The 26,112-nt window shown below is 28.3% G+C and overlaps 2 protein-coding genes and 1 pseudogene across 5 annotated transcripts; all 3 read right to left on the bottom strand.

Annotated features, from left to right (window-relative positions):
• Nucleotides 1–7,029: 7,029 nt before the first annotated feature.
• LOC111281294 (GATA transcription factor 9-like) lies at nucleotides 7,030–8,479 on the bottom strand. The gene is made up of 2 exons (XM_022869016.2): nucleotides 8,059–8,479; nucleotides 7,030–7,816 (listed from the first exon to the last, which is right to left on the bottom strand). The coding sequence occupies exons 1-2, from the start codon at nucleotides 8,353–8,355 to the stop codon at nucleotides 7,154–7,156; spliced, it is 960 nt and encodes a 319-aa protein (XP_022724751.2). The 5' UTR covers nucleotides 8,356–8,479; the 3' UTR covers nucleotides 7,030–7,153.
• An 8,430-nt stretch (nucleotides 8,480–16,909) lies between these two features.
• LOC111280589 (uncharacterized) lies at nucleotides 16,910–20,720 on the bottom strand (annotated as a pseudogene).
• A 1,223-nt stretch (nucleotides 20,721–21,943) lies between these two features.
• Nucleotides 21,944–26,112, bottom strand: LOC111281342 (histidine kinase CRE1-like). 4 transcript variants are annotated; one of them, XR_016335149.1, is made up of 11 exons: nucleotides 25,762–26,112; nucleotides 24,915–25,030; nucleotides 24,741–24,826; nucleotides 24,509–24,556; nucleotides 24,317–24,382; nucleotides 23,843–23,981; nucleotides 23,708–23,772; nucleotides 23,449–23,607; nucleotides 23,173–23,359; nucleotides 22,650–22,879; nucleotides 21,944–22,388 (listed from the first exon to the last, which is right to left on the bottom strand). XR_016335149.1 is itself a non-coding variant. In XM_089757313.1 (11 exons), exons 9-11 carry the CDS (start codon nucleotides 22,999–23,001, stop codon nucleotides 22,251–22,253), a joined length of 384 nt encoding a protein of 127 aa, XP_089613439.1. In that variant the 5' UTR covers nucleotides 23,002–23,037; nucleotides 23,173–23,359; nucleotides 23,449–23,607; nucleotides 23,708–23,772; nucleotides 23,908–23,981; nucleotides 24,317–24,556; nucleotides 24,741–24,826; nucleotides 24,915–25,030; nucleotides 25,762–26,029; the 3' UTR covers nucleotides 21,944–22,250. The 4 variants fall into 4 exon arrangements, 3 of the variants coding, with proteins under 3 accessions (XP_089613439.1, XP_089613440.1, XP_089613441.1); XM_089757313.1 differs by adding an exon at nucleotides 22,986–23,037 and having other exon boundaries at nucleotides 23,908–23,981; nucleotides 24,317–24,556; nucleotides 25,762–26,029; XM_089757314.1 differs by adding an exon at nucleotides 22,986–23,037 and having other exon boundaries at nucleotides 24,317–24,556; nucleotides 24,960–25,030; nucleotides 25,762–25,954.

Genomic DNA, 26,112 nt, shown 5'->3' with positions numbered 1-26,112 from the left:
TCAGAATAAATTCCAATATATTTTCTTTTCTCTGAGAACTTTTACGAAAAAAAACTCTATGATGCTTACCAAACAAACAATAATCACATGAATCGAGAGACATACCTTTGGTCAAGGGAATGAGAGAGTGCCTTGCCAAAACCTGTAACCCCTTTTCACTCATGTGTGCCAGCCTCCTGTGCCACAAGTTTGCTGAAGCATCATTTTCAACGGTATTTACCTGGTTACCGTTCAATTGCATCCATGTCTTATACATTGTACAGCATAGTTTTCTCCTTGTAACTACCATAGATCCTTTGAGAAGCTTTCACTGTCCATTCTTTTATCGGTTTTCATATCCCTCCTTATCAAGGACATTAATAGCAAGCAAGTTCATTCTCATATCTGGAATGTGTCTGACATCCCTAAAAGTCAACATGCAGCCTGTACTAGTTTGTACAACAATATCACCAATCCCAACAATCTGCGACACACTCTTGTTTCCCATCTTGGTACAACCAAAGTCTCCTGCTTTGTAAGTTGTAAACAACTCTCTCTTAGGAACACAATGATATGCCGCTCCTGTGTCAACTATCCACTCAATGCCGAGATCACTAACATGATTACAATCACCATGTGTACAAATCAAAGTAACTTAATCACTATCTGAATTCACTGCTGCAACATTGCCATCATCTGAACTCTTATCTTTCTCATCTTTTCGCTCTTGCTTTAAGATTCTACAGTTTCGTTTTATATGACCCGTCTTACCATAATGAAAACACTTCATTTTACCTCTAGATTTGGATCTATGTTTAGACTTATCACGGCTTTTTGAGTCCTGACCTCTGTCGATGTTTCTACCCCTATTCTCTGTGACTAGAGCTTGATTCTCAGGGTCTACATCTTTTCGTCTCGCTTCTTCATTAAGCATAATGTCCTTTACCATCTCTAATGTCACCTTATAATCAGGAGCTGAATTAAGAACAGTCACAACTAAAGTATTCCAGCTGTCTGGCAATGAACCCAAAAGAAATAATGCCTTCATTTCATCATCCATCTTAAGCTCCATAGTAGTCATTCGATTAAATATATCTTGAAAATCACTCAAGTGCTCTGTAACAGATCGTCCATCCCTGTACTGTAAAGTTGCAATCTTTTTTAACAAGCATAACTTTATTCATACATGTTTTTCTCTCATACAATGCTGCCAATTTTTTCCAAACAATGTGAGCATCTAATTCATGCGCTACATGATGGAACATGCTGATATCAACCCATTTTCTGATTGTAGCCAGCGTTTTTTTACCTAGCTTCTTTCAGCTTTCATCTTTCATATCCGCTGGTTTAGCCGAATCTCCCAATACTGGCTCATACAAATCTTTGCAGTATAAATGATCCTCCATCATAAGCTTCCAAATTGAATAATTCGATGCTGTCAATTTTATCATGGAACCTGTATCATCCTCCATGATCTCAAACAGAATTTACTTCTATCCTGGGTTACTTCTATATCGATGTCTCAAAATAACCCTCGCTCTGATACCACTTGTTGCGCCTGAAGCAATAATCACAACAATACAGAAGCAATAGACAACAATCAATAATCAAATACGCAGGAAAAATAAAGCACACCAAAATTTACGTGAAAAACCCTCCAGTGTAGAGGGAAAAAACCACGAGCCGCCAGAAAAATCTTCACTATCAAATAATAGTTATACAAAGTTCTTCTCTAGCTAAAACTAGAGCTAATCAACAACTAGAGAAACAATTGGAGAAATCTCACCAAATAAGTGACTCAACAAATACACCCTGGATTTGTTTCTAAAGAGCTTCAAACCCGATCTTCACCTTTCAAAATGTAGAACTCTGAATCATAAACCTCTTGACAAGGTTCCAACTCAATTGGACCACGGATTGACTTCCGTTCAACCAATTCTCCCTTCTCCTTTTTCTCTCTCTGCTTTTCCTGGCTTTTCTTCTTTCTCTGCTTGGTTTTCGACACACACCTAAAACAACCCCACCTCTTTTTTTATTAAGTAGCTAGGGCTCTGTGTAAAATAAAATATCAAGACCCATGGCCTTTACTTGGTCCAAAACCACTTACATGAGACTGGACCCCATTTTCCTAACAAAAATGACGAGTAGTCTAATTTGGGGTACTTTTGCTTGCAATTCATAAAGGAAAAAGAAATACCAACACATTTTTTTATTACATTTGATATTTCTTGCTTTGGTTTTCTACTCTTATCTCTTTTTCTTTTTCTTTTAAAGATTTACACCCAAATTAAGAAATGTATACTTTTGCTCCCTTATCATTCACAAGGACTGGGAAACTTGCATTTGGCATCATGTTTATTTATCTGCCAGCAGAGGAAATTAAATGATAAAGGATCATTACTAAGTATATCAAAAAATAGCACTTGCAGTTTGACTCATGATCTTTGGTTGGAATCGAATTCATATCCCTCATATGGGGTTTGGAGCAGAATCACTGCTAATGAAAGAAGACTGCCACCCAACAATAATTTTCCATTCAGCCAAGCAATCTTTCAACTATCTTCTATCATTACCTACCCATTCTCACCCATGCCAATAATCCTAAAGCATGTGAAATTATACCAAAATATCTCCTTAGTCCTTACTCAAAATCCCAAAAAACAGGACCATTATTTTTTCCTCAAGTGCAAATTGTGGGACCAAAAAAAATGAAATTGTAATTATAATAGAAAGGAGCCCAAAAATTATTCATATAAAGAATCAGTAGAGGAAAAATAAGGGTGTTGGGGGGACAACAATCATGTCGTCTGGTTTAGAAATAACATGGAAAGATCCCCAGACACAGGGCAGCAAAGCCATTCTGATAATTTGGATATATTATCTAAAACAGCAGCAGAAGCAGTCATGCGCTTCACTAACGTCGGGCATGTGCTCCTCTTTGATAATCACGTTGCGTGTTTGTTGTGCTTTGCTCTCCATCGTATCTCCACATGCCTATATCTTGCTTCACCTTCATGCACATTTTCAAATTAAATACATACCCCAACCCCCCATGTACATATACGGTGTACTTTTTGTGTACGCTTTACTTAATCAGTATTAATATATAATTTATCTTTATGTACATAGACAATATTATATCTTCTTGGATCAGATATATCCCCTTATTTTTGTTTCTCAAAGCTCAACTCCATCTTCTTTTGGCAAAGAATTTCAGATCTATTCTTTCTTTAGTCTCTACATTTTACTTTTGTTTTACATTTTTTTTTATCCCACTTTAAAGCACTTGCAAGCTGCAAACCAAAGAAAAAAAACCATGTCAATTTTCCCAAATTTTAGATGTTCATCACACCCATAGCATAGTTTCTTGATTGTTGTTCGCTTTTCTTGAGGTTGTATTGTATTTGGATCATATTTTGGATAAATGGGTATGGGTTGTTTTTCGGATGAAATAGGTAATGTCTGTTTTCTTTTGACTTTGAATTCAAACTATTTTTACGGGTGTAAGATTTAAAAGAGGCTTAATAATTAAATATATTTTTAAACTTTAATAAAAAATGAAATTAAGTCCATTACATTTTATTGCATGTAAATATGGCTATAACTTTTTATTTCTAATAATACCTATAGACACCCATTAACAACACCATTCCAGATTTTTTATTAAGAATGCTTTCGTATTTAAAAAAAAAAAATTACCTTCATAATTGAAATTTTTTGTGAGAAAGAAGCTGAATATACATGTTTCATTATAATTATTTTTTTATTAGAAAAATAAAATTGTCAAACTTAATTTTTTTTGAATAAAGGATACATTATAAGTTGCAATACTTTTCATTGAGCTTGGTGATAATATTTATCAATTTTAACTAAATTATACAAACAATAAAAATGAAAAAATGATTATGCATTTGCCTTATTGATTGATCTATTCTAAAGTTTTGTACCATAACAAATATTTGACACTGAAATTAAGGATTGTATCCCTGTAGTCTAACACAGTAACAAGCAAGTTTACTGCTAAATGTTAATTTAAAAAATTAATCATAGCCCCACTACTTTAAATCTTTAATAATCATAACCAAAAAAAATAAAAATAAAAATAAATTAGAGTGGACCCAATGGAAGAGCAAATGTCTAGGATCGGGTGGACAGTTCATGTCACCCCAATGAACACCTAATTCTGATATACATATATATGTATACATTTATATATATGTATAAATACATTTATATATATATACACATATATACATATATATTAGTTCTCACCTCCACACATGACTATGCAGCCAAATTCTGCCTTCGAAAAGAATTGTTGGTTCTTTGAATGTTTCTTGATCTCTTCAAATATCGTTGATTTCATAATTTTTTTTTTTACTTTACCCTTGTTCGTACAAAAGACGATGTCTAAATTGATTTTAATTAGAGTACTTCTATAATTTCTTCTCAATATACCCTAATTTTTTAAGCTTTAATAAAATTATCTAAATATTTATTAACTAATTATCTTTTTATCTTTCACACTCATTTTAAAAATTTATTTTCGGACGCTCTTAAAGATTTTCAAAAATTAAATATTCAAAAATTTTTAAAAATTTTTGGATAGTCATTTTTGAAAATCTAAGATTTTTTAAAGATTTTAAAGTTTTTGAACATTTATTTTCGGAAAACTTTAAGAACTTCCAAAAATATATTTCTAAAAATTTTTAAGAACTTCTGAAAATCTATTTCAATAAATTTTAATTATACTAAAACATTTTAATATGAAATCTTACGAAATTAAACACAAAATCAAATAAAAAAAAAACAAATAAACTATTTACTTTTGATTTTATGCTTTTAACTTTAAATTGGTAAAATTTCCTTTAAATTTGGCTTGATTGAGACTTAAAATTTTTTAGGTTTTCGGTTGAAAAAAAATAGAGAAGAAATGGAGTGTGAGAGAAAAGAAGATGAGGTGTTTGGATTTTTTATAACTTTGTGTTTTAGATATAGGACTTAATAAATAAAAATTAAGATGTTAAAAGTAAAAGATATATTAAGTAATTGTTAGAATACAAATAACAACATTTTTATCTTCAGCTGTTTGGTTTAATGGTCAAAATAACCTTAAAAAAGACATCGAGATCCGAGTTCAAATCCTAATATTTTCCCTCCCTTAATATAAGGCTCTGCTTCTTTGAATGATCAAAAATAATAACACTCTTTTAATTATCCATACTCACTAATTTGGATCCATAGAGTTCCATAGTCAGATTCGTTTGACATTTCAAAATATGTGTTAAACGTTGGATTTGATTGGTCAAGTTTAAAAACTCAAAAATTTTTTAAAAGATATATTAAAATAGATTAAAATGTTAATATTTTAATAATTTTAAAAATATTTATAATTTAAAATTAGTTTTTTTTAAATAAAATTTTGAGCTAAATCAAAACTCAAATTTTAAAACTCACATGTTGGATCGAATGGATAATTCGAATCATAAATATATCTACTTTTAGTATTCCATAAATTAATAAAATAATTTAAAAAGCATCCTCATTCCTTGTTATATAATCGGTATGGTAGAAATTGTTTATTCTGAATTTGATTTTGATTGACGAACAAAGTATATACATGTTGCGAACTCGAATTTCATAATTTTCTTCAAATCTCACCTTACTTTTGTACTGTGTCAACCTAAAATGGCTTTTTCTTTTCTTTCGAATTTGCGTAAGTTACTTAACTTCCTATATATACGAATGCATTTCTAGCATTAAAAGGATCCTAATTCTTATCAGTTATAATTTACAAGTAAAACCATAAAAAGGAAGTTATGTGGTTATGCTTATTATAAGCCTTTTTCAGTTGTCTTCTATCTCTTTGTTGAATTATTAAGCAACCAAATGAATTTGAATTTTTAACCTACGAATAAAAGGATGAAAAGGCTAAAAAAAAAAAAAGATTGGGTTAATGAAAAAAATAAGGCTGAAGGGTTAAAAATACCTCTGAATTATAATTTAATAATAACTTAAATTCTTAATATTTTATTACAATTAATCAAACTTTCAACCTTATATTTGGATTCACTTGAACTATTAAATGGACAGAATTTAATTATGTAATAAAATTTAATCAATCAACTTTTGAACTATAATCAATTGTAAATGGATCTTATAGAGATAAAGAAAAGAGAAAATAAAGAAAAAACAAGGTGAAAAGTAAATTTTATTTAATTTTTACATATATTAATTGTGTCATATAAAAAATTTTAATTTATTTTATTAATATCATATGAAATTTTATTTTAATTGACAAAATATTAATAATATTAATTTTTTTCATCAAAATAAAGATTTCATTGAATACAAATAAAAATTGAAGATATTGATTGATTGATTTCAATAATAAAATAAGACTTTGATTATCTTTTAATTATAATTCAGAAAATTATTTAATCCTTCAACCAAAAATAACTTGGCCAACCATTCCGTTCTCACGTGTAAATGCATTTGGACACAACATCTTTTTTCCGACCCGTTGGCTCCACAAAAGTGTTTGCACCCATTTGCTTCACTATTATTCCTCATCTACCCATCCAACTTAAGATTTTTTTTTCTTTTTTTAATATATAAAAACTTAGGGGAAAGGAAATTATTATATTTTAAAATCAGAACATGCCACAGTTCTTTATATTAGATTTATAAATTGTTTATTAAGGAAGATTATTAATAAAAAAAATTAAACCTAAACTTTACAAATAAAATATTTTTTTTTTGTTTTAAAAGAGGGCAAAACCCTACAATAAGGAAGAAAGGAGGCGAGGGTTAAATCTCAATCTTGTGTCTTCTTAAGATTTTTTTGACTATTAGATTAAGAAACTGAAAACACAAATAAAATATTTTATCATTATCCATTCAATTAATCTGTATTAACTTGTCTTTTTCTTGATATAATAAGAAAACAATTGAAAAAAATCTAGTAATAGCACTTATGAAAATAAAAATCAAATCTAAAATCAGCCAATTGGGCGAAAATCAATTAGGATTACATTTTTTTTTCCTTTTGCTTTTTTGGGTGCGAAATAAAACTACAAAATTCATTTTTTTTTCTTAAGTCCAAAGCCTAGGAAATGGCTACAGTACTTTGTTTAGCTCCTCTGTTTTTCCTCTCCTTTCATTCAAATTCTAACTAAATCATGTGCATAAAATTGGAACCAACATGAGGATGGATCAAGAAATCATTAACACCACTACCGTTGGATATGCCGAAAATCGAAGTTTGACTAAGAAACTGTTGATGCTGTGCTCTTTGCAACTCCTGTTGCCTCCTAAGCTCCAAAACTTTCCTATGCGAATTCGAATGCTTCGTCGACACGAATGTCGGACTCGCAGCGGGTCGGTATTCGGGTACCAACCGACCAGACTTGTACCTCACCCCACACGCATTACAAAGCGTTTTCGGACCCATCGGTCCGGTCCTCCACTGCGGAGTCTTCTCCGCCGCACAATGCAAACATTTTCGACCCGACGACTCCGAATTGGCGTTCATCTTCTCTCTTTTCTTCTGGCCCGTGGATTTCGGGGTGAGGTGGAGGAGTCGGGTTGACCAAGCGCACGGTGCGGCCCGCGAACGCTTAGAGCGGGCCTTCCCCGGGAGTGGAGTGTCGTGTTGGAAAATTGGGTTGGTTGGGCTCCGGAGTGAGGAATCGGGTCGGGTTGATGAAGAGGAGGATTCGGGTGTGGATGATTTTGACATGGCAAAATTTTGGAGGTTGCTCTCTATATTCTGGTCTGTCGAGAATGAGCCATCAACGAAATTTGAGAGCCATTCAAGTTCCGCCAATTCATCATACTGTAACCCAAGAAAAAGCAAATTTAATTTCCACATATCAATTTTATATTTACGTGAAAAAATAGGAATTTTGATTTAATAATTATTCAATTGGTTCATTCATCCAAAAAAAATTATTCAATTGGTTTAGAAGAAAGAGTATTTATCCATTTTACCATAATTAAGTACGTTAGTTTCACGTAAAAGATAATTTTACCATGCAAAAATAGGAAAAACTAACAGGAGAATTTTTTGTTCATTACCGGGACGCAGAGTTCGCTGGAGAACGGAGACGAGTGTGGGAATATGGCGGAAGATAAGTGGTTATCGCCTCCGGAAACTGAGGAATTTCTGGTGACGGTGGAGGAATAGGTGGAATTGCCGGCGACATTGTCGAAGAGGCCGTCGCTGATAATGGAGTCTTTAGTGGAGAAGTCGAGGAGGTCGTCAACGGTGAAATTCTCAGCGAGCTTTTGGTGGGCGGACATCCTTTTCTCGGGCGAGAAATAAACGGCTGGTGCGCCTCCGTAATATCCTCCGACGAAGTCCCCCGCCTCCATTTAGACTTACAATGTACAACCTCCTATATACGTTTATATGAAAATTTTATAGTGACAGTGAAATTGTTTTGGTTTTTTCGAGGGAGAGAAAATGAGAAAATGTTAAACAAATTTTAGACAGAGAAAGGTTTGGTGTCTGAGAGTGAGTGGAGAGAAAAGGGTAGGCTTTGAGGAGTGAAGGGAAGGGCAGAAGTGTGAAATGAGGAAATTGGAGTTTTTTTACATGCTAGCAGGGAATTAATTTAGATAAATTATTTGATATTTGGTTAGTGAAATTTTTTAATTTATAAATAAATTTAATAAAATAATATATTATCTTTTGAATAAAAAATTATTTGATATATTAATAATTGATGTTTTTATTTTATAAAAAAATTAAAATGATGACATATGTTTTATTTTTTTTAAATACACATATATCTATAATTATATATAAAAATGATCTATCATTGAAATGACAAATTTACCTTTCTACTTTTTGATTAATTGCTTGACAAGTGTCTAAAAAGATGATAATGCCCTCCTATGTAATTGACAAAAATACTCCTCTTTTGAATGTAATTTACTATAAATTCTTCATTTCTTAAATGACGAAAATATTTTTTTTTATAAATATCAAATTACTATAGTGTCATTTATTCTTAAAATGACAAAAATACCACTTTTACAAATATAAATTTATTTTAATATCATTAATTACGAAAATACATTACATATCGTATTAAGCTAAAATTACTATAATATCTCTCCAACTATAATTATAAAAATTACCTACGATTATGATTGATAAAAATTATTATAATATATTTTTATCATAATTATAAAAATATCCTTTCATCAAAATTGATCAAAATTATTATAATACTTTTTATTAAAATTACAAAAATATCTTTATAATTAGTTCATAATAAATTGACATATGTCATTTTATTTGAAATTTTATAACTATATAATGAAAATAAACTCATTTAAAAATGACAATTATGCCCTTCTAATTATTTACTTAGTGCTTGACACGTGTAAAAATTTAATACATTGCCTTTTTTATTTCATAATCAACCAAAATTTCATTGTAAATAATCATAATATTTTTTCAATTACTTGACGATTAAATGCACGTGTCCAAATTTATTATAATATCCCTCTTATAATTAACTAAAATTATTATAATATCTCTTTTTTTATAATTATTAAAATACCTCAATATCATAATTAATCAAAGTTACTACATTGTCTTTCTAATCATAATTACAAAAATATCATTCACTTATTATTGACAAAAATTATTATAATTCATCTCCTACCATAATAAAATTATTGGTTTTTTCCTTAAAAAAATTAAGTTGAATGAGTGATAATATTAGTGGCCTTTGATTTCATAGGCAAATGGGTTTAAATTTGATAATTGATTAATATTGATAATAAATAAATATTATTTCAGTAGGTTAGATTATCATATATATTATTGAATTTAGATTTAATCTATATAATTTTTTAAAATAGTCGCCCTTATTTAAACTAAAAGCTAACATTTATCCAATTGTAATTGAATTGCACAATTAGAGTATCATGTTTTTATTTTTTAAAAAGATTATATTTTTTAAAAATAAAAAACCAATAAAATACTTAAAAATAATTTGTAATTTATTATTAAATAAAAAAATTTTACAGCCCCAGCATGACCAGGTAATTTTTCTAATGTATTATTATTTTAATCTCATTTATGGAATTAAAATTAATTAAATTAAGTTATGCTTTTTTTTTGTTTTTGAAAATAAAAATATTTTATGCTACTTTAAATTACTTCTAATTTTTTAGTTTAGTTTATTTTTTACTTTTATTAACTTTTTGTTTTGGGGGTTTCTTAGTTTGGTTTTTTTTATGATTTGGTGATTAGGAGCTGGCAAATGGTAAGGTTTCGCATTCTAAAGTAAAGGTATCATTGCTTAAACAAAGGTAAACAAATTTGAATAATTGGGTAAGTGATTCATGCTTATATATATATATATATATATATATAAAGATTGTAATCTTGAGATAAAAGAATGCGTTGGGTAGCTTATGACACGACCATTTGATTAGGTTTGTTGTTAAGTAATCGAATTGTGTGTCAAGCACTATATATGTGTGATGTAATGAGCTAAAAAATTTTAGACCCATGAATTGAAACGACGCACAAGTGCAATCGTACTATATTAATCTATAATTGTTATATGAGGGCTTATGTCCTTTGAGTTGAGTTGTATTATTTTTTATATTACAATGAAATTATATTTATTTTTGATATTTTGTTGATAATTTAAAAAATAAAATTATATTAAAATTACTTATGAAATATTTAAATTATTAATAGATAAATTATATTTAACTAGTGATTAGCAATAATAAAATGATAAAAATAAATTAAGACTTCAAGTTAAGTACAAATTTAATTAATAAAGCAAATTATTATAGGATGAAAAGTATAAAATAAATACGTAAGACTACACATTATAAAAGAGAATCATCAATGTTGAGAATGAAAAATATAATAATAATATGTGTTTTATAATTTTTTTTTAAATGTATATGTGTGATTTTTGAAATATTAGGATTGTCATTTCAAAATTTTTATTTAGTGAGTTTCACTACCCATTTCCATGAATGTAAGCATTTTGTCCAATCACATAAATTATGTCATTTTATTTCATTTAAATTTTATTTATCTCTGCATATTATTTTAATAATAGACAATTTTCTTTAAAAAATAATTAAAATTTTAAAAAATATTAATAGATTGTGTTTGGCACATCTTGACACAAAAAATAATGCCATGTTGGGCCTTAACCTTAATTTTATTGAACTGTATTAGCATGACATATTAAAAAATAATGCTAGGCTAGCATGATCCATTAACACATGGACTAATATTTAAATGGATTGTGCTAAACCAACAATATTCATTTAAACCTCTAAATGAAAAAAAAGGTTATATATATTTGGATTTGAATCTCTTACTTATTAAATATTATTGTTTATATTAATTAATTAAATTAAATTTTGGATTCAATTGATCTTAAATCTCGTACTTACTAAATGCCACTTTTTATATTAATTAACTGAATTACATTTTGAATTTAATTAACACTAACTTCAAACCTAATTAATTAAAGTTTTTTTCTTAAATTAATTTCAAAACTTAGTAGATAGACATATTAGTAGTACTTTTTTAAGGTTGTTCATTTAACATGAAAGTAGCTAACATATTGGGAACATGTTTGACATGAAAAACATATTAGGAATGTTTTTTGATGATGTAAAACTGAACTTAATTTTGTTTAAAAAGAAAATCATCAAAACAAAGGGGAAAGAATTTATTTAACATGATGAAAATAACCCTTCCAAGCTCCACTGATTTTCCCTTCTTTTAAGACTAAAGAAACCTAGTGTTAAAATTTGGTGGAAATAAATAAGGTTTCTTCAAATGATATAGTAAGATGAAATGCCTTGTAACTTAGAACAACAAATTTAATTCATTCATAAGCCAAAAAATTGTAACATAATTATTGATTGGAAACTACAGGTATAATCGATCAAGTTCGAGTCAATACAATACTAAGTTCGAGCTCGCGCTCGACTCTAAATTTGAAACTCGAAACTCAGTTCGAACTCAATCGAGTTTTATTTTTTTTAACTCGAGCTAGATTAGAAATAAAAATTAAGCTACTTGAACTTGCTCGATTATGTTCGATTAACATGTAAAAATAAACTCAATTCTTATATTCGACAAAAACTTGATTATTTATATTCAAACTTGATTATTTATATTCAAACTTGAACTCGAATTCGAATTCAAAATATTTTATCAATTAAAATAATTAAAATATATTAAAATATAAAGACTCGATTAAACTCGCGAATAATTCGAGTTGAGTATAAAAATACTCTAATTGACTTGATTGATAAGTCAAACTATTCGAGCTCGATTTTGATTTAATAATAATCAAACTAAATTTGAGTTTTATTCGAATCTAATCTTAGTAATTTATAGGTATTAATGTATTATTTACATTTTTATTGAAAACTATTGAATATTTTTCAAACAAAAAGAAATCTATATGATTTTCAATAAAATATTTACAAAATTCATATATTTTTTAATAATAAGGGATTTTTGAGTTTCATCTATTATATCTTCTCGCTAATTCAATCCAACAAATTTATTTACATCAAATTTAATGAATTCATAAAAAATTATTTTTTCTTACTACAAAACTTTCACATTAATTAGTGGTAGTTTGCTCCAAATAGTCAAAGCAACAAAGTGTAAGGGATTGCAAAACATAATTGTGGCAGCTGTCAACAGCTAGGCCACAGAACTATTACCCCCTTCATTATTCGAGCTACCTTCCTTCATGGGAGCCGCAGTTCCCCTCACTTAGATTCCACCCATATTAATTACTACAAAAGTATTTAAAGCAATTTATACCATTTATGGAAAAATGTTCATTTGTATGTATTGACAATACCGAAAGTTGATATTTATAATAAAAAGCATTTTAAAATAAAAAATATTAATTTATGCCTATATATACCTATAAGTATATTCATAGAAAATATTTTAATATTTTATTATTAATATACTGTCTCTTAATGAATTTTGTGAGAAAAATACATTAAATAAAATTATTTAAGACACTCCTAACAAGAACTATATTAACATAGAAATTTAAGTAACATTAACAAATATAGATACCCATATTCAGCCATAATTTATATACATACTACATATGTCATTATTTTTGTTTTATCACTAAGGGTTTAAAACGAGTCAAAATATCTGTAAAATATTATAATTTGATTTTATGAATATTCGAGTTTGATTTATTCATTATTAAATCAAATATTAATTGAATCGAATTTAAATATTTTAATATTCGATTAAAAAAATTTATGAGTTTAATTAATTTTTTAATATTTTTAATATATATAAATAAATAACAAAAATACAGTATGTAATATCTATCTTTATAATTTTGTTAATTTATCAAGTCAATGATTCAAATAAATTATAAACTAAACTCAAATATAAAAAATAAATATGACAATTTATCAATTCAAATTTATTCAGTTTCAATTTTATTTCACTTAAAAAAAAGAATTCATAACATTTTTAATATTGAATCAAATGCGCATACAAGTGTTTTGAAACTTTAACATTGAACCATCTAACACATTAAAAATTGAAGAATAAAAAGTACTTGTAAGCTGCGAGTACAACTAATAAATCATCCATTTGTTTCTAGCTTTTCTACCTCCTGTTGCCACTTGCCAATCATAACCATTTATTTTATCCCTTACCCACGTTTAAGCACGATAATTACAGCTCAACTTAACAAAAAAAACCAACGGTCATCATCTCATCCACGTGGCTATATTTTCACCTTTTATCTCATTTCCCATTTCCCCAACAAACAAAAATAGAGGTATTTTCCCATTTTTCAAATTTTATAAAAAATTTCCATGTAAATAAAATACTCCTATATTTTTTTCTCCCTTGATCAAAATGGAAAATCATCCATTATAATTTAAATTAATAATTTACGACTTAAAATATTATAAAAAGCTCTAATTTTTTATTAAAAATCATTGGTTAAATTTAATAAATAATATAAATAAATAAAGATTGAATCTAGTTAAAAATAATTTATCAAATATTTTATTCATTTGTAACCTTAAGATGGGACAGATTTTTTGTTCATTTACTATCCTAGGACAAAGCTTGCCAATCTTGTAATACAAACTAAAAAGCTTGTATAGTTTGTAAAATGAAAATTGTTAATGTACTTTCTAAAAATGAAATTTCACATATTCGACACTATTCCCTATGTTAAGGTTAAATATCTAATTGGGTGAAATCAAAATTGGATATGGTTTATTGTCCGATTAGTATTTTACTCCCATTTTTTTCTTGTTTATTTAAATATACATTTTACCAAAAGTTGTTTTATTCTTTTAACGTTAAGAAAATCTTTTGATGATGTAATTAATATTTTTAAAAGAGTGAGTGGGGTCCATGGAGCACGCGACAAAGGAGGTGGAGTTGTCAGCGATCATGTGAGTTTCTTTTTGTACGGGTTGGGTTTTATGAAAGCTTGATAATAGCCAATGGGAGGAAGGGTTTGGGGTCAAATTCCACGTGGCTGGAATTAATTGAATTTTGACGCTTCCTCCCCTTCCCACACGTGCGATGCTCCTTCCTAAGTAAATTCTTCAAAACTAACGTGGAAGCACGTGCAAAGTGGTGTCAGGTGGATGGAAGAATTGCGAAGTAAATTCTCAGTACCAAATTAATGTAAAATGCAGGGGATTACACACACAGCCAAAAAAATGTACATTTGGTGAATAAGAAACAAGAAACGTTTATTTTCTCTTTCAAGGGGTTGAATTCATCTTAGAGCTTAATTATTTCAGAGTTTAGTGTTGAGGCGTGATCATGTACAACAATCATATTGATGTTTCCTTCAATTATTGTATGCTAACAAAAATGAATAAAAATAAAATTTTAATTATATTTTTAATGAAAATAAAAGCTTATACTCACAACAAGGGCAATCTTACAAAAAATACAAGCGGAGGCAGATCCAAATACTTGAGTAAATTGTTTATCGACTCAAAAACTTTTTAAAAATTTAAAAGAACTTTTTTTAATATCCTCAAATTTTATTTTTTAACATCAATTTTGTTCATAAAAATAATAAATTCGTCGTAATTATAAAAAAAATATATTTTTTTGAATCCATCATTGCAAACAAGTTTTTTAGAGATCATTTGATATCGTTTCTATTTTTTATTTTTGTTTTAAATTTTTTGTAAACAACAGCAGAAAACATGTTTGTTAACTTTTTTTATTTAAAAAAAAAAAGAAAAGAAAAACAAAAATTTTCAAAATTGTTGAAAGTAAGAATTTTTTGGTTTCATTATTTTTGAAAACATGTTTTCATTTTCTGATACTTTTCAAAGCAAGGAATAGTTTATTTATACTAATATAATATTATATATTTTTCATATTAAAAATTATAAATATAATTAATTAATTTTTAAATAAAAAGTTATATTAAATTTAATATAAATCATAATAAATAAAAATATTTAATTAAAATTTTAATAATTCAGAATTATTATATAATATTTACTATTATATAACTAGTCTTATTAAACAATTTAATGTTTAATATTTCATTAAATATTTAATTTCACATAACTATTCTTATTAAATATTTAATACAAAATAATATAATATTTAATTAAATGTGAAATATGAAATATTATATTATATTAATAGTTAACTATTAACTATTAAATTATATAAGATAAAATATTTAATATTTATATAATACTAAATATTTAATAAAATTATATAGTTTGCCACACGAACTACTAATGCTGCCACTCCCTTCACTGCGAATTCAACCACAACAAGCGTAAGAATTTTTCCAAACAATTCGCTTGAAGTGCTTGACTAAATATACAGAACCAGAAATCCTCCTTACAGCTATCTGCTTGCGCATTATACACATCAGGTTGTATGCCCATCTCATTCCATAGAGCATTGGTGAAAAATACATGCAAGCAAGACTCCTCATGGACATCCACAAACCGGACACAAAGATTCAAAACCAATTCCTCATATTCTCAATGCTTCAAAAGTTGGCAAGATTCCATGAACTAATCTCCGAATAAAGACCTTCACCTTTGGGCCGACGCTCGCACACCAGACCACCTTTCATACAGGATGCTCTTTATTTATCACCTGTCTCCCAATCAAAGCTTTTGCCGCATAGTAAGATGCAAACATGTAATATCTTTGAACCCTATTGCTATTTATTCTGAAAGACCTTTGGATTGCCTCATCTTTAAAAACTTTTTAAAAAAGCCCCAACTTAGCAAAGAAAATCATTTTCAAAGATAAGTTATAACTAGTTAACTATGTTACCAGAGAAAACGTTATGAACATGTACAAACAAATTACATTTACATAAAATTTAAAACTTAAATTAATTGATTCATGTAATATTTTTAAGAGGTGTCATTAATAAATTTAAAATTCAAATTTCAATACCTATATTTCTTTCTTTTATTTTTTAATTTGTGATTTAAAAAAAATCACAAAAATAAAAAATATATATATTTTACCACAGAGAAAATCAAGTTGACAAGTGCAATGAACATATAAAATTTATGGGATATTAAGAACAAAAATATTCAATAGATAAACATACTAATGGCTCGATTATAACATGGTCTGCAAAGTACAATAAACTCTCATAATTAGCAAGGACATCGAACTATGCAGCTGTATAAAATGGTAAACCTGATAGTTGTCATACATGTAACTAAATAGGTTCTAAAACATGGCAAATTTCACAAGAGAATCAGTTCTATGGCTCAACAAGTCACCTGTTGCCACTCCCCATCTTCAGCTTCTTTCCTTATTGTCACATTGCTGTTCCCATCAGCCACATATGTTTCAGGTCAATGATTATGATTGCTGTTCCCTTCAGCCACATATGTTTCAGGTCAATGACTAGGACACCCTCCGGACAGGGGTATTAAAATTATGCAATACTTTACCTTCCCACTGATCCCCTTACTTTTCCAATCTGTGATGCATTTCGAATAGTAGATTTAGGGAACCCCAAATTGGGTGTCCAAGCAACATCCCGTGCCCAATTAGTATGCATTTGAAGTGCTGGAAAGCAATCCATCTTCCATGTCCCATTCTAGAGCTTCCACACATTTGCATTGTTATCACATCCACCAGAGCAAAGTTTCTGAACAGGGTATTGCAAACCAGAACCCAGAAGAGCACCGGGTGACATTGATGGAGCCCATGAAACAAAATTATACCAACCGGGTGAACCTGGTGAATCCTCGACGCGTCCCAGCCTCCATCTTTCCTTGCAGTTAAAACTGGTACATTTCCATCGGAAGGGCTATATGCCAAACAAAGTCCCAGCTCATGAGAAGCCCAAACAATCGAATTAATTGATGACTTATGGTCGTCAAAAACATGAGCTTGATTTGGGTCAAGTGTTTTTAGAGTTTTGATTGGGTCCTTTTGGGTTTTGATGGTGGGCGTGGACCTTGTTGTTTGTTTGGGTTGCTTGAAACTTGATGAACTTTCAAGTATGGAACATTTAAACTTGGATCTTGTACTCTTGGCTTCGATGATTTACTCACTCCTCTTATACTCGGAGGTATTGCATTATGTAATAAAATAGTAAAATTTTTATTTGATTTGTTTGATTTATAATTTAATTAGATGAATCAAAAAAATTATTTAATACATTATCAATAAAAATTTTTAATTTCATAAATAAAATTAATAAAATGATGTATATTTTATTTTTAAAATTATTTTTATTTTTAATATATATTAAAAATAATGTAAATTTATTAATTTCATATGTAAAATTAAAATATTTAATAATTTTTTATTAAAAATTTATAAAAATTTTAATAAGGACTTACAAATCTGAATTAAGATGATATTAATAAAATAGTTTATAATTAGTAAATTTTTTTAATTTGACAAAAAATGTATTAAATAAACAAATTTGCATTAAACCGGATCATAATTATAAATTTTTTATGAAGTTTATAAAAATTTATTGCGGCCATGAAAAAATATAGTAGAGGCTCTAGCATGACTCTTTTTTGTTCTTAAAAAACGCTCCATGCGTGTTAAAAATGATAAGGCGGTGCCGCCGTCGGGAAAAATCTATTCACCGACCCAAAAAAAATAAAAAAAGCTTATCATAACAATGGACGCCACATCATCATCAGCTCAGCACATCAAATCATTCAAGGATCGAACCAAATTTTTTGTCGGGATCATGCTTGTCTCCTTCCTAAAACCGTGAGCCTAGAAGAATAGTAACATGTGCTTGTCACGTGTAGATGATTTCATGTGCGTCACTTCTATCGGCATTGGTTGAGTTAGGATTCATTTGAACGGTTATCAGAATTGATATTGAAAATTATGATATAAATGAAATTAGATATTATAATAATAAAAATAATTATTATAGTAAAAGATTAAAATAATAATAAAATATAAATTTTGATGTAAAAATAATTATTATAATAAAATAAATTGTAGTGAAAAATATTGTTAAAAATATTACATTAAAATTTCTATATAATAAAATTTTAATTATTTAATTTTATAAAATTAATAAATATTTTAATTTTTATTAAATTGTTTTTATGTTTAATAATAATAATAATAATTTGTTAATAAATAATTAATAATTTAATCTTATAAAATATAAATAAAAAACTTTATAAGTTAAAAAATTAAAAAAAAAGGAAAAAAAAAGGACAAATGTTGAAAGAACAAAACAAAAACGTGGTTAAAAATGGAAATAACCTACGATAGAAATCAACTTTTTTCCACTGGACCCTCATGAGTCCAATCCCCAACCAAAAGATGCAGTGAGATCAGAGTGTCTCAATGTGATGCTCATTTGTTACCCAAACGGAATGATGCAAATAGAGATTTTAATCGAGCCACATCACAAGTCCTTTTTAGTTATAAAGAAAGCCTTAAATATGGTAGGGCCTTTATAGGTTACTATTAGTCCCTATTCCATAAAAACGGTTTTTTTTTTTAAATTAAAGTTGCATCAAAAGTGTATCGGATTTTTTTAAAATGTTAAATTTAATTTTGTTAATATAATTTATATAAATGTGATTATCATATTATTTTAAGTTAATAATTTAATTCAATTATTAATATTTTAAAATTTTTATCATTAAAAATATTAACATGATTGTAGATTTGATGATATAATTTTTAACTTTTTTAATATAATATTTTAATTGATTGATATTTTAATTTATAATGATATGGATAGGACGACATGTTGCGTAAATAAATAAAAAAACCTCTAGTTTTAATCAAAATTTAAGAATTTATTTAATTTTTTTCAAAAAAAATTAATTAAAATTCAAAATTTTAAACTTAAAATTGAAAAAATGCATAACAAGTATGATAAAAAGACCTTAAAATCCAAATAGGAAATCGAAAATCTCTAACTCAATCAACAATCCCTAATCTTCTTGATTCCGAACTTAAAAAATCCCTAATACAAATAACACCACTAAATTGACCCTGTGAATCCAAAGGTCTACAACATCTATATAACCCATTTGTGTTTTGACAGTTCCGACAAATTTCACTTCTTTGATATTCTAAATGTCAAATAAACAAATTGCCTTAGCCACCATAGATTTTCCAAGAAAGTGGAAATTGTTGTTATCTAGCTCAGTTTTGGACTAGGCGGAGTTGGCATTGGAAACCTGAGTTGAGATCGAGCTCCTGCTGGTTAAACTAATCCCAAGTAAAAGCTTTAAATTTAACTCTTGTTCATTTTTAAGATGCTTTTATTGTTGATGATGTGGTAGTGGAGTTACTATTATTCATTGGAGCTAGGAATTTGAGAATTTATTTATATGTACAATAAAATTAATTTAAATAAAATTAAAATCAGTGATAAAAATGAGTGCGAAAAGCGTATTAAAAAAGAAAAAAAAAAGAGAAAGAAAAGTTAAAATTTTAGAAGTTTCTGGTTCAAAGGATTTTAAGAAGTATTTTTCAAATCCCAATGATAAAAATCTTGGGAGAGATGAGGGGCAGGTTCGAAGAAAGTTTTAGGGCAATCGGAGGTGGCAAAGCGATAAATCTAGGTGTTTAGGATTTAAGTTATTTTGATTTTTTGTGAAAAAAAAATTTAAATATAAACCGATACATCTATAAAGAGGATTTTCAAGTAAATTTTGGTGATATTTCGACATGGATACACGATGATCGATTTTTAAAATCTAGATTTGATGGTTGCTGGCTGTTTGAATGGATTTTATTTTTTTTAAAAGTAATTAAGTTTAAAAATTAAATTTCTATTAATAATGTTTCTTGAAAATATCTTAAATTTTGATAGATTAAAATTTTTGTCCACATGATGTCATTTTATTTATGGACACAATATCAACTAATCAAAATGTCATATAAACAAAATTAATAATTACATCATCAAATTAATAGTTACGTGATTATTTTTAACAATAAATTTTTAGAATATTAATAATTAAATTAAAATTATAAAATTAAAATAATATGAGAATTTAATTTATATAAATTATATTAAAGAGATTAAATATCAAATTTGGATATAGTATAAAAGCTATAAGCATAATTTGATTACTTTTTAAAGATCAAAGTCAAATTAGAGATGAGTTTTAAAGTATTTTATTTCTACGATCTTTGTTGAGGGCTTGATTTATAGTACTTAATTAATGTGATGTAATTAAGCTTACCGCATTATCAGTTGAATTTAAATATAAATTATACGAAAATCTATTCAATATAAATTTCTCTCTAAATTTTTAAAATAAATTTTTTTCAATCACAATTATAATAAATTTTATTATTATTTTCAATTTTATCTAAATTAATTTCACTATCTATCCAAATAAAATTTTAGTATGTATAAAAATATATAATTTATTATTTATTTAATTTTATATTTATATATTAATAAAATAATTATTTGATATTTTAATTTATGATGTTAATTTAATAAAATATTATATTTATATATAATTATAATATAATTTATATTAAAAATAATATTTTTATAAATATTATATTAAATAAAATATTAAATTAATTTCAAATCAAACACAGACCAGATGCAAATTATATAAATGTGGAGTCAAATCAAATATTAACAATAATAATTTGACATTGAATCGGATGAAAACCGAATAAAATTTTTTAAAAATCAAATCGGAATGAAACGAGAAAAATCGTCTTAATAGGACTGTTGTCATCCTAGACACAATGCATACAGGTGGTGTTAGGGTGGTGATGATGATCTGAAATTTGTATGATCGACGATGAATAATGGTTACACCTCCCATATTTGAGGAGATTGAGGGCCTCTATTAAGCAAATGTACAAATAAATTAATTCCATACCATTTGGCTGAGGATCCTTAGGTTTCATCGTACGATGATATAAGACATCTTATAGTCCATTTCTAATAATTTCAGTTTTGGGCATACATCCATTTTTTTGTTTCAGCAATAGAGAAAATAACACAAATAATTTATGTAGCACGTGGATAAATACATGGAATTTCCATTTCTTTTTTTTTCTCCTCCAAATTATGGTTTGAGATGTAATCTTATATAAATATATAAAAGTTAGTCTTTAATAAAAATAAAAAATAATCTAACGTAGAAGATTTATATTATTGATATTTGGACAATTTTAAAAAATATTTATGTCTACTATATTTAATTATTTTGATTTATTTTCATATAAATTTTATTTAAAAGATTTATTTTGACTAAATTAAGTATATTTATTATCTTATAAAAATCAAATATTCTTACCTTTTATAAATATACCATACTTCAAGCCTGCATTTCACCGCTGGAATAATTTAGGAGCATGAGAATACTGATAGTATGAGAAGAAAAACCAGTTGCCCAAAAAAACTATGCAGAATATAAATTATGCAATGGAAAACACAGTACCTCACACAAATAATCAATAGTTCACATCAATAACCAATACTTCATACATATAGATAACCAGCATAAACATGCGATTCAAATGTACGATCCAAACCAAGAACCACAGAGCAGTACTGCAGTAAATAAAGAACATCACCAATTGAATCTACAAAGTGTAACACGGTAATCAAGGTGCAAAACTAAAGTTTGAATTTCTAAAAATGCAGCCCAAACCAAAGACAATTCAATAGTAAACTAAATTTGAGCTTGTGCTTTAGCTAGAGTCTCTAAATAAGACTCTCTTGATTACACCCCTAGTTCTATCTAAATTAGTGCCAAAAAGAGTGGAGGTAGGGCAACCCACTTACTTTAACAGAGTTCCCAACAAGATTAGTAATGATCTGTTTGAATTTCCCTGGCTCTCCCACAACTCTTTTAGGAATTTTATCAGAAACAAAAACTGCCAGCTTCACTTCCCAAAGAATTACACCGTCATTGTAACGCATCAGGAACACCACCATTTATTGACATCAACAACCCACCGAAACAGAGAAAGGAAAGGGAAAAACAAAGGCACCAAGTTAGTTTAAGCATATTATAAACCATAAGGATTTTTCTATTTTGATCATAAGCATCCCCATAAGCCTATAACCTATAGGAACTATCTAACATAGAGAAACATACTGAAAAATGAAGCAGCAGATTTTATTAATCTTATCTGGGCTTACCTTAACACCTTTGCTTTTACACTTTTCAGAAAATAAAGAGAGCATATCATCTAGAATAGTTCGAAGGTCAAAGACGACAAATTTGAGCTCTAGCTTTCCTGCTTCAATTTTTGCTTGGTCAAGCACATCATTTATCAATGTTATCAGCGCCTTTCCACAATCTTGAGCAGTTTGAGCGTAATCCTTTTGTGTTGAACTTAAATTTGTATCTAAAAGCAAAGCCAGTATCCCTGCAACCATTCAAAAAGTCATAAGAACATTACCGGATTAAAATTTATTAATGTCCTCGCAGGTATATTTTACAGAGAAAACCTTAAGGAGAGATCTGGAACATACGAAGGATGCCATTCATGGGAGTCCTAATTTCATGAGAAATTGTTACCAGAAACTGGTATCAAGAACACAAGCAACACTCTCAAGTCATAATTAGTTTTAGCTTGGAAATGGGTGGTGAACCATGTGTTGATATATATATATATATATATATATATATATATATATATATATATCTTGAAAATCATACCTGCGATTTGGCAACATCAACAGCTTCTACTCAAACCTTCAGTTCTTGCATTTGGTGGAAATCATCTTCAACTTTAACAATGTGCATTGCCACATCATATAAGATATAGCCAACTAATAAGCAGATCATAGAGAATAAGAATGTGGTGGTCGGCGCTGTCCATGATGTAGGTGCCTTATGATGATATCTGCTCAAAATGCCAAATGGTAAGTGCTTGCAAAAACAACTGCAGTAATTCCATTAACCTTGTGAATAAGTAGTTAGTGATACACTTGCCTACATATCATTTTCTGCTTCCTAAATGGATCTCTAAAATCAAGCTTGCTTTCATGCAACAGAGCCAAGTCACCATCTTTATTTTGTTGACCATACCTACTGCTTCCTAAGTAGCCAAATCACATTTGCTTTAAATTCTTTTTCACGTCCTATCTTTGCCTGCATTATATCTAAGATTTTTATCCAATTCCCATTTATAATGTTACTATAATTCAGGGTAAAAAGAGGATTCCATCATCTTTTAACTGCTATCTCATACCAGCCATCTGGAAGACTCTGGAATGAAAAAGAGTCCAAAGACTAGAATTGCATAAGGAATAAATCCTGCAATCATTCTACTTGTGAGTCCCAGCTTGTCTTATCTAGCTTTAGAAACACACTCACACACACGTACACATGGTTTTACAGAAGAATGTTGTGAATCCAATTGCTCTGAATAAATGGATAAGACACTTTTACTTGTTAATGCTAAAGCCCTCAAGTTAGAACTGCCATATTATGAAGGCAACAGATACTCCACTGCAGATCATAAGCTGTAGAATAAGATGAGAAATAATCAGATAAAACTATGTGCATGTTTCATTGTTTTCTATCTATTTTATGCATTTATATTGCACATTCAAACAACTAATGATTGTTCAGAAAATTAAATTCACAACTTCAGGAAATTGTGATGATGATAATGATTGCTGCTACTTGACAGGCACATGTTACCTGGTTTATAGTTTCTTTGGTGCGATTTCAGTAATAAATATTGGTACTTTGTCATACATTCAACAAAAGGCATCATGATCGTAAAGAACAAGTAGTGTACCAATTACTGGAGAATGTTTATGAGTGAAATCCTAGAAGAGATATAGAAACTCACCACATATGAGAAGACTCCCATTCCATATCCTGTTGCCAGTCCTCCAATGTCCAAACCCAAAGCCCCCTTTTGTTTTTAATTAAGACAAAAAGATTATTAAGTCATATTTTCGCATAATTGATTATGGTTAATTTGCAGTTTAAGCAATAATAAATTTAGAGGTGGAGAACTATTAAAAACTTAGCGAAGTACATAGCAAGCCACCCTTCAACACAAAAAGCCAGTAGTTGTTCTCATTCCCTGCACATGTTTAGTAATGAACATGATATTACTTAATGGTTAAAACAAAACAGAAGTGTTTAATGAAAGAGCAATTTAGCACACATTAATCTATGATTTCTCTGCTTACTTAGAACTCAAATATAAAACATAAAAATAATTTTCCAAATATAACAAAATCAAAGCAAAAAATTATTTTTCGTACCTTTTTTTCACTTTCATGTTCTTTTCTTCGAGTTCTTTTTAAACATCAATTGGTGAGGACATTTGTCCACATATTTTCTCTTATCTCTATAATATCACAAAATTCAGAATAAGAAGGAACTATCAGAATCAGTAAATGACTAAAATATCCATGAATTTAGGCAGAAACCATTACCAGGCGAGCTATTTTTGTCACAAACAGCATGATGCATGACCATACCTGCAGCCACCGAAACATTGAAAGAATCTACCATGCCTTTCATCGGATTACTTTGCTCCATTATTTTGAACCTACAAACTGCAATCAGTTATACATCTTCTCTCCCATTTTGTATTTGATTAATCATGTGATCTTAATGAGTGAGGGCACTCACAACATTGAGACCTATGGTTTCAAGCCATGAAATGAATTCAGATACAAACCAGCAATTATAGAAGAGATGTAATTAAAGCTCCTAAGATATTCAATGATTGACCTGCCAACAGATGTCTACACTACTGCATTTGTCTTATCAACCAATGGAGCTAGAGTTTCAGAACCCATGTTATATCACCAAATCAATAAATCAGACATTAATTAGAAGGTTAAAACAAAATTGCACTACAAAAATTGGGTATTACTTTGCCAGGTTAACTTTGAATAGTAGTCATATCAAAGAATTTGACTTTTTAACAGGAATTAAATACATTTTTTTCCCTTTTCTCTTTTGCAAAAAATTGTTTTCCAAAAAATAAAAACTACTACATAAATCACATTTCATTTGCAACTGAATTTATTTAATCTATAGTCAAGTTAATTTAACTCTACAAAAAAAATACAAACCTTAAATTTCACCTAATTTCCTGAAAAATTTTGATCAAGCAAACAGGTAAGCTAAAAAAAAAAAAACAGTTATAATCGAATTATAAAAAAATTTGCCTAAAAGGAAAAAAAACATAATCGTTCAAATTATTGGCATAAAAAAAAAAAAAACACCAAATCACTTCTTTATCAAATTATTTACTAAACCCTAACCCTTTACCAAATTATCTTCGCTAAATCATCTTCTCCTCAACCTGAATGAAATGAGAAAGCGAGAGGGAATATAGCCTCATTTAGTTGCTGAAGCAAGAGACCCTATTTCGAGCCTCAAGCTTCTGTTGAAGATGATTCACACCTTAGTTGCAGACCTTGATTTGGTATTCAACGCCTGGTCAATTTGCTATCCTCCTAGCAAATATTTTCGGTTTTTATTACACTAATTTTTTTTTATAGAACCAAAGCAACACGTTGAATTACCTTTGTTTTTTGTTTGCCAATTGTGTCCTCTTTAAATATATACTATCCCTACATTTGCTCTCAAATTGTTTTTTCAGACAATTAATAGTTGTCC

The sequence above is a fragment of the Durio zibethinus genome, chromosome 28 (genome assembly GCF_047325235.1).
Source record: "Durio zibethinus cultivar Kanyao isolate XHJ-2024 chromosome 28, ASM4732523v1, whole genome shotgun sequence".
Classification (NCBI taxonomy): Eukaryota; Viridiplantae; Streptophyta; class Magnoliopsida; order Malvales; family Malvaceae; genus Durio; species Durio zibethinus.
This window is presented reverse-complemented; position numbering and strand designations above follow the sequence as displayed.

Coding starts and splice junctions, on each gene's coding strand:
- LOC111281294 (XM_022869016.2), bottom strand. CDS start 8,355: ATGGAGGCGGGGGACTTCGTCGGAGGATATTACGGAGGCGCACCAGCC. Junction 7,817..8,058: donor CCAGCGAACTCTGCGTCCCG/GTAATGAACAAA, acceptor CTTGGGTTACAG/TATGATGAATTGGCGGAACT.
- LOC111281342 (XM_089757313.1), bottom strand. Junction 22,389..22,649: donor GTAAAAGCAAAGGTGTTAAG/GTAAGCCCAGAT, acceptor TGGGAAGTGAAG/CTGGCAGTTTTTGTTTCTGA.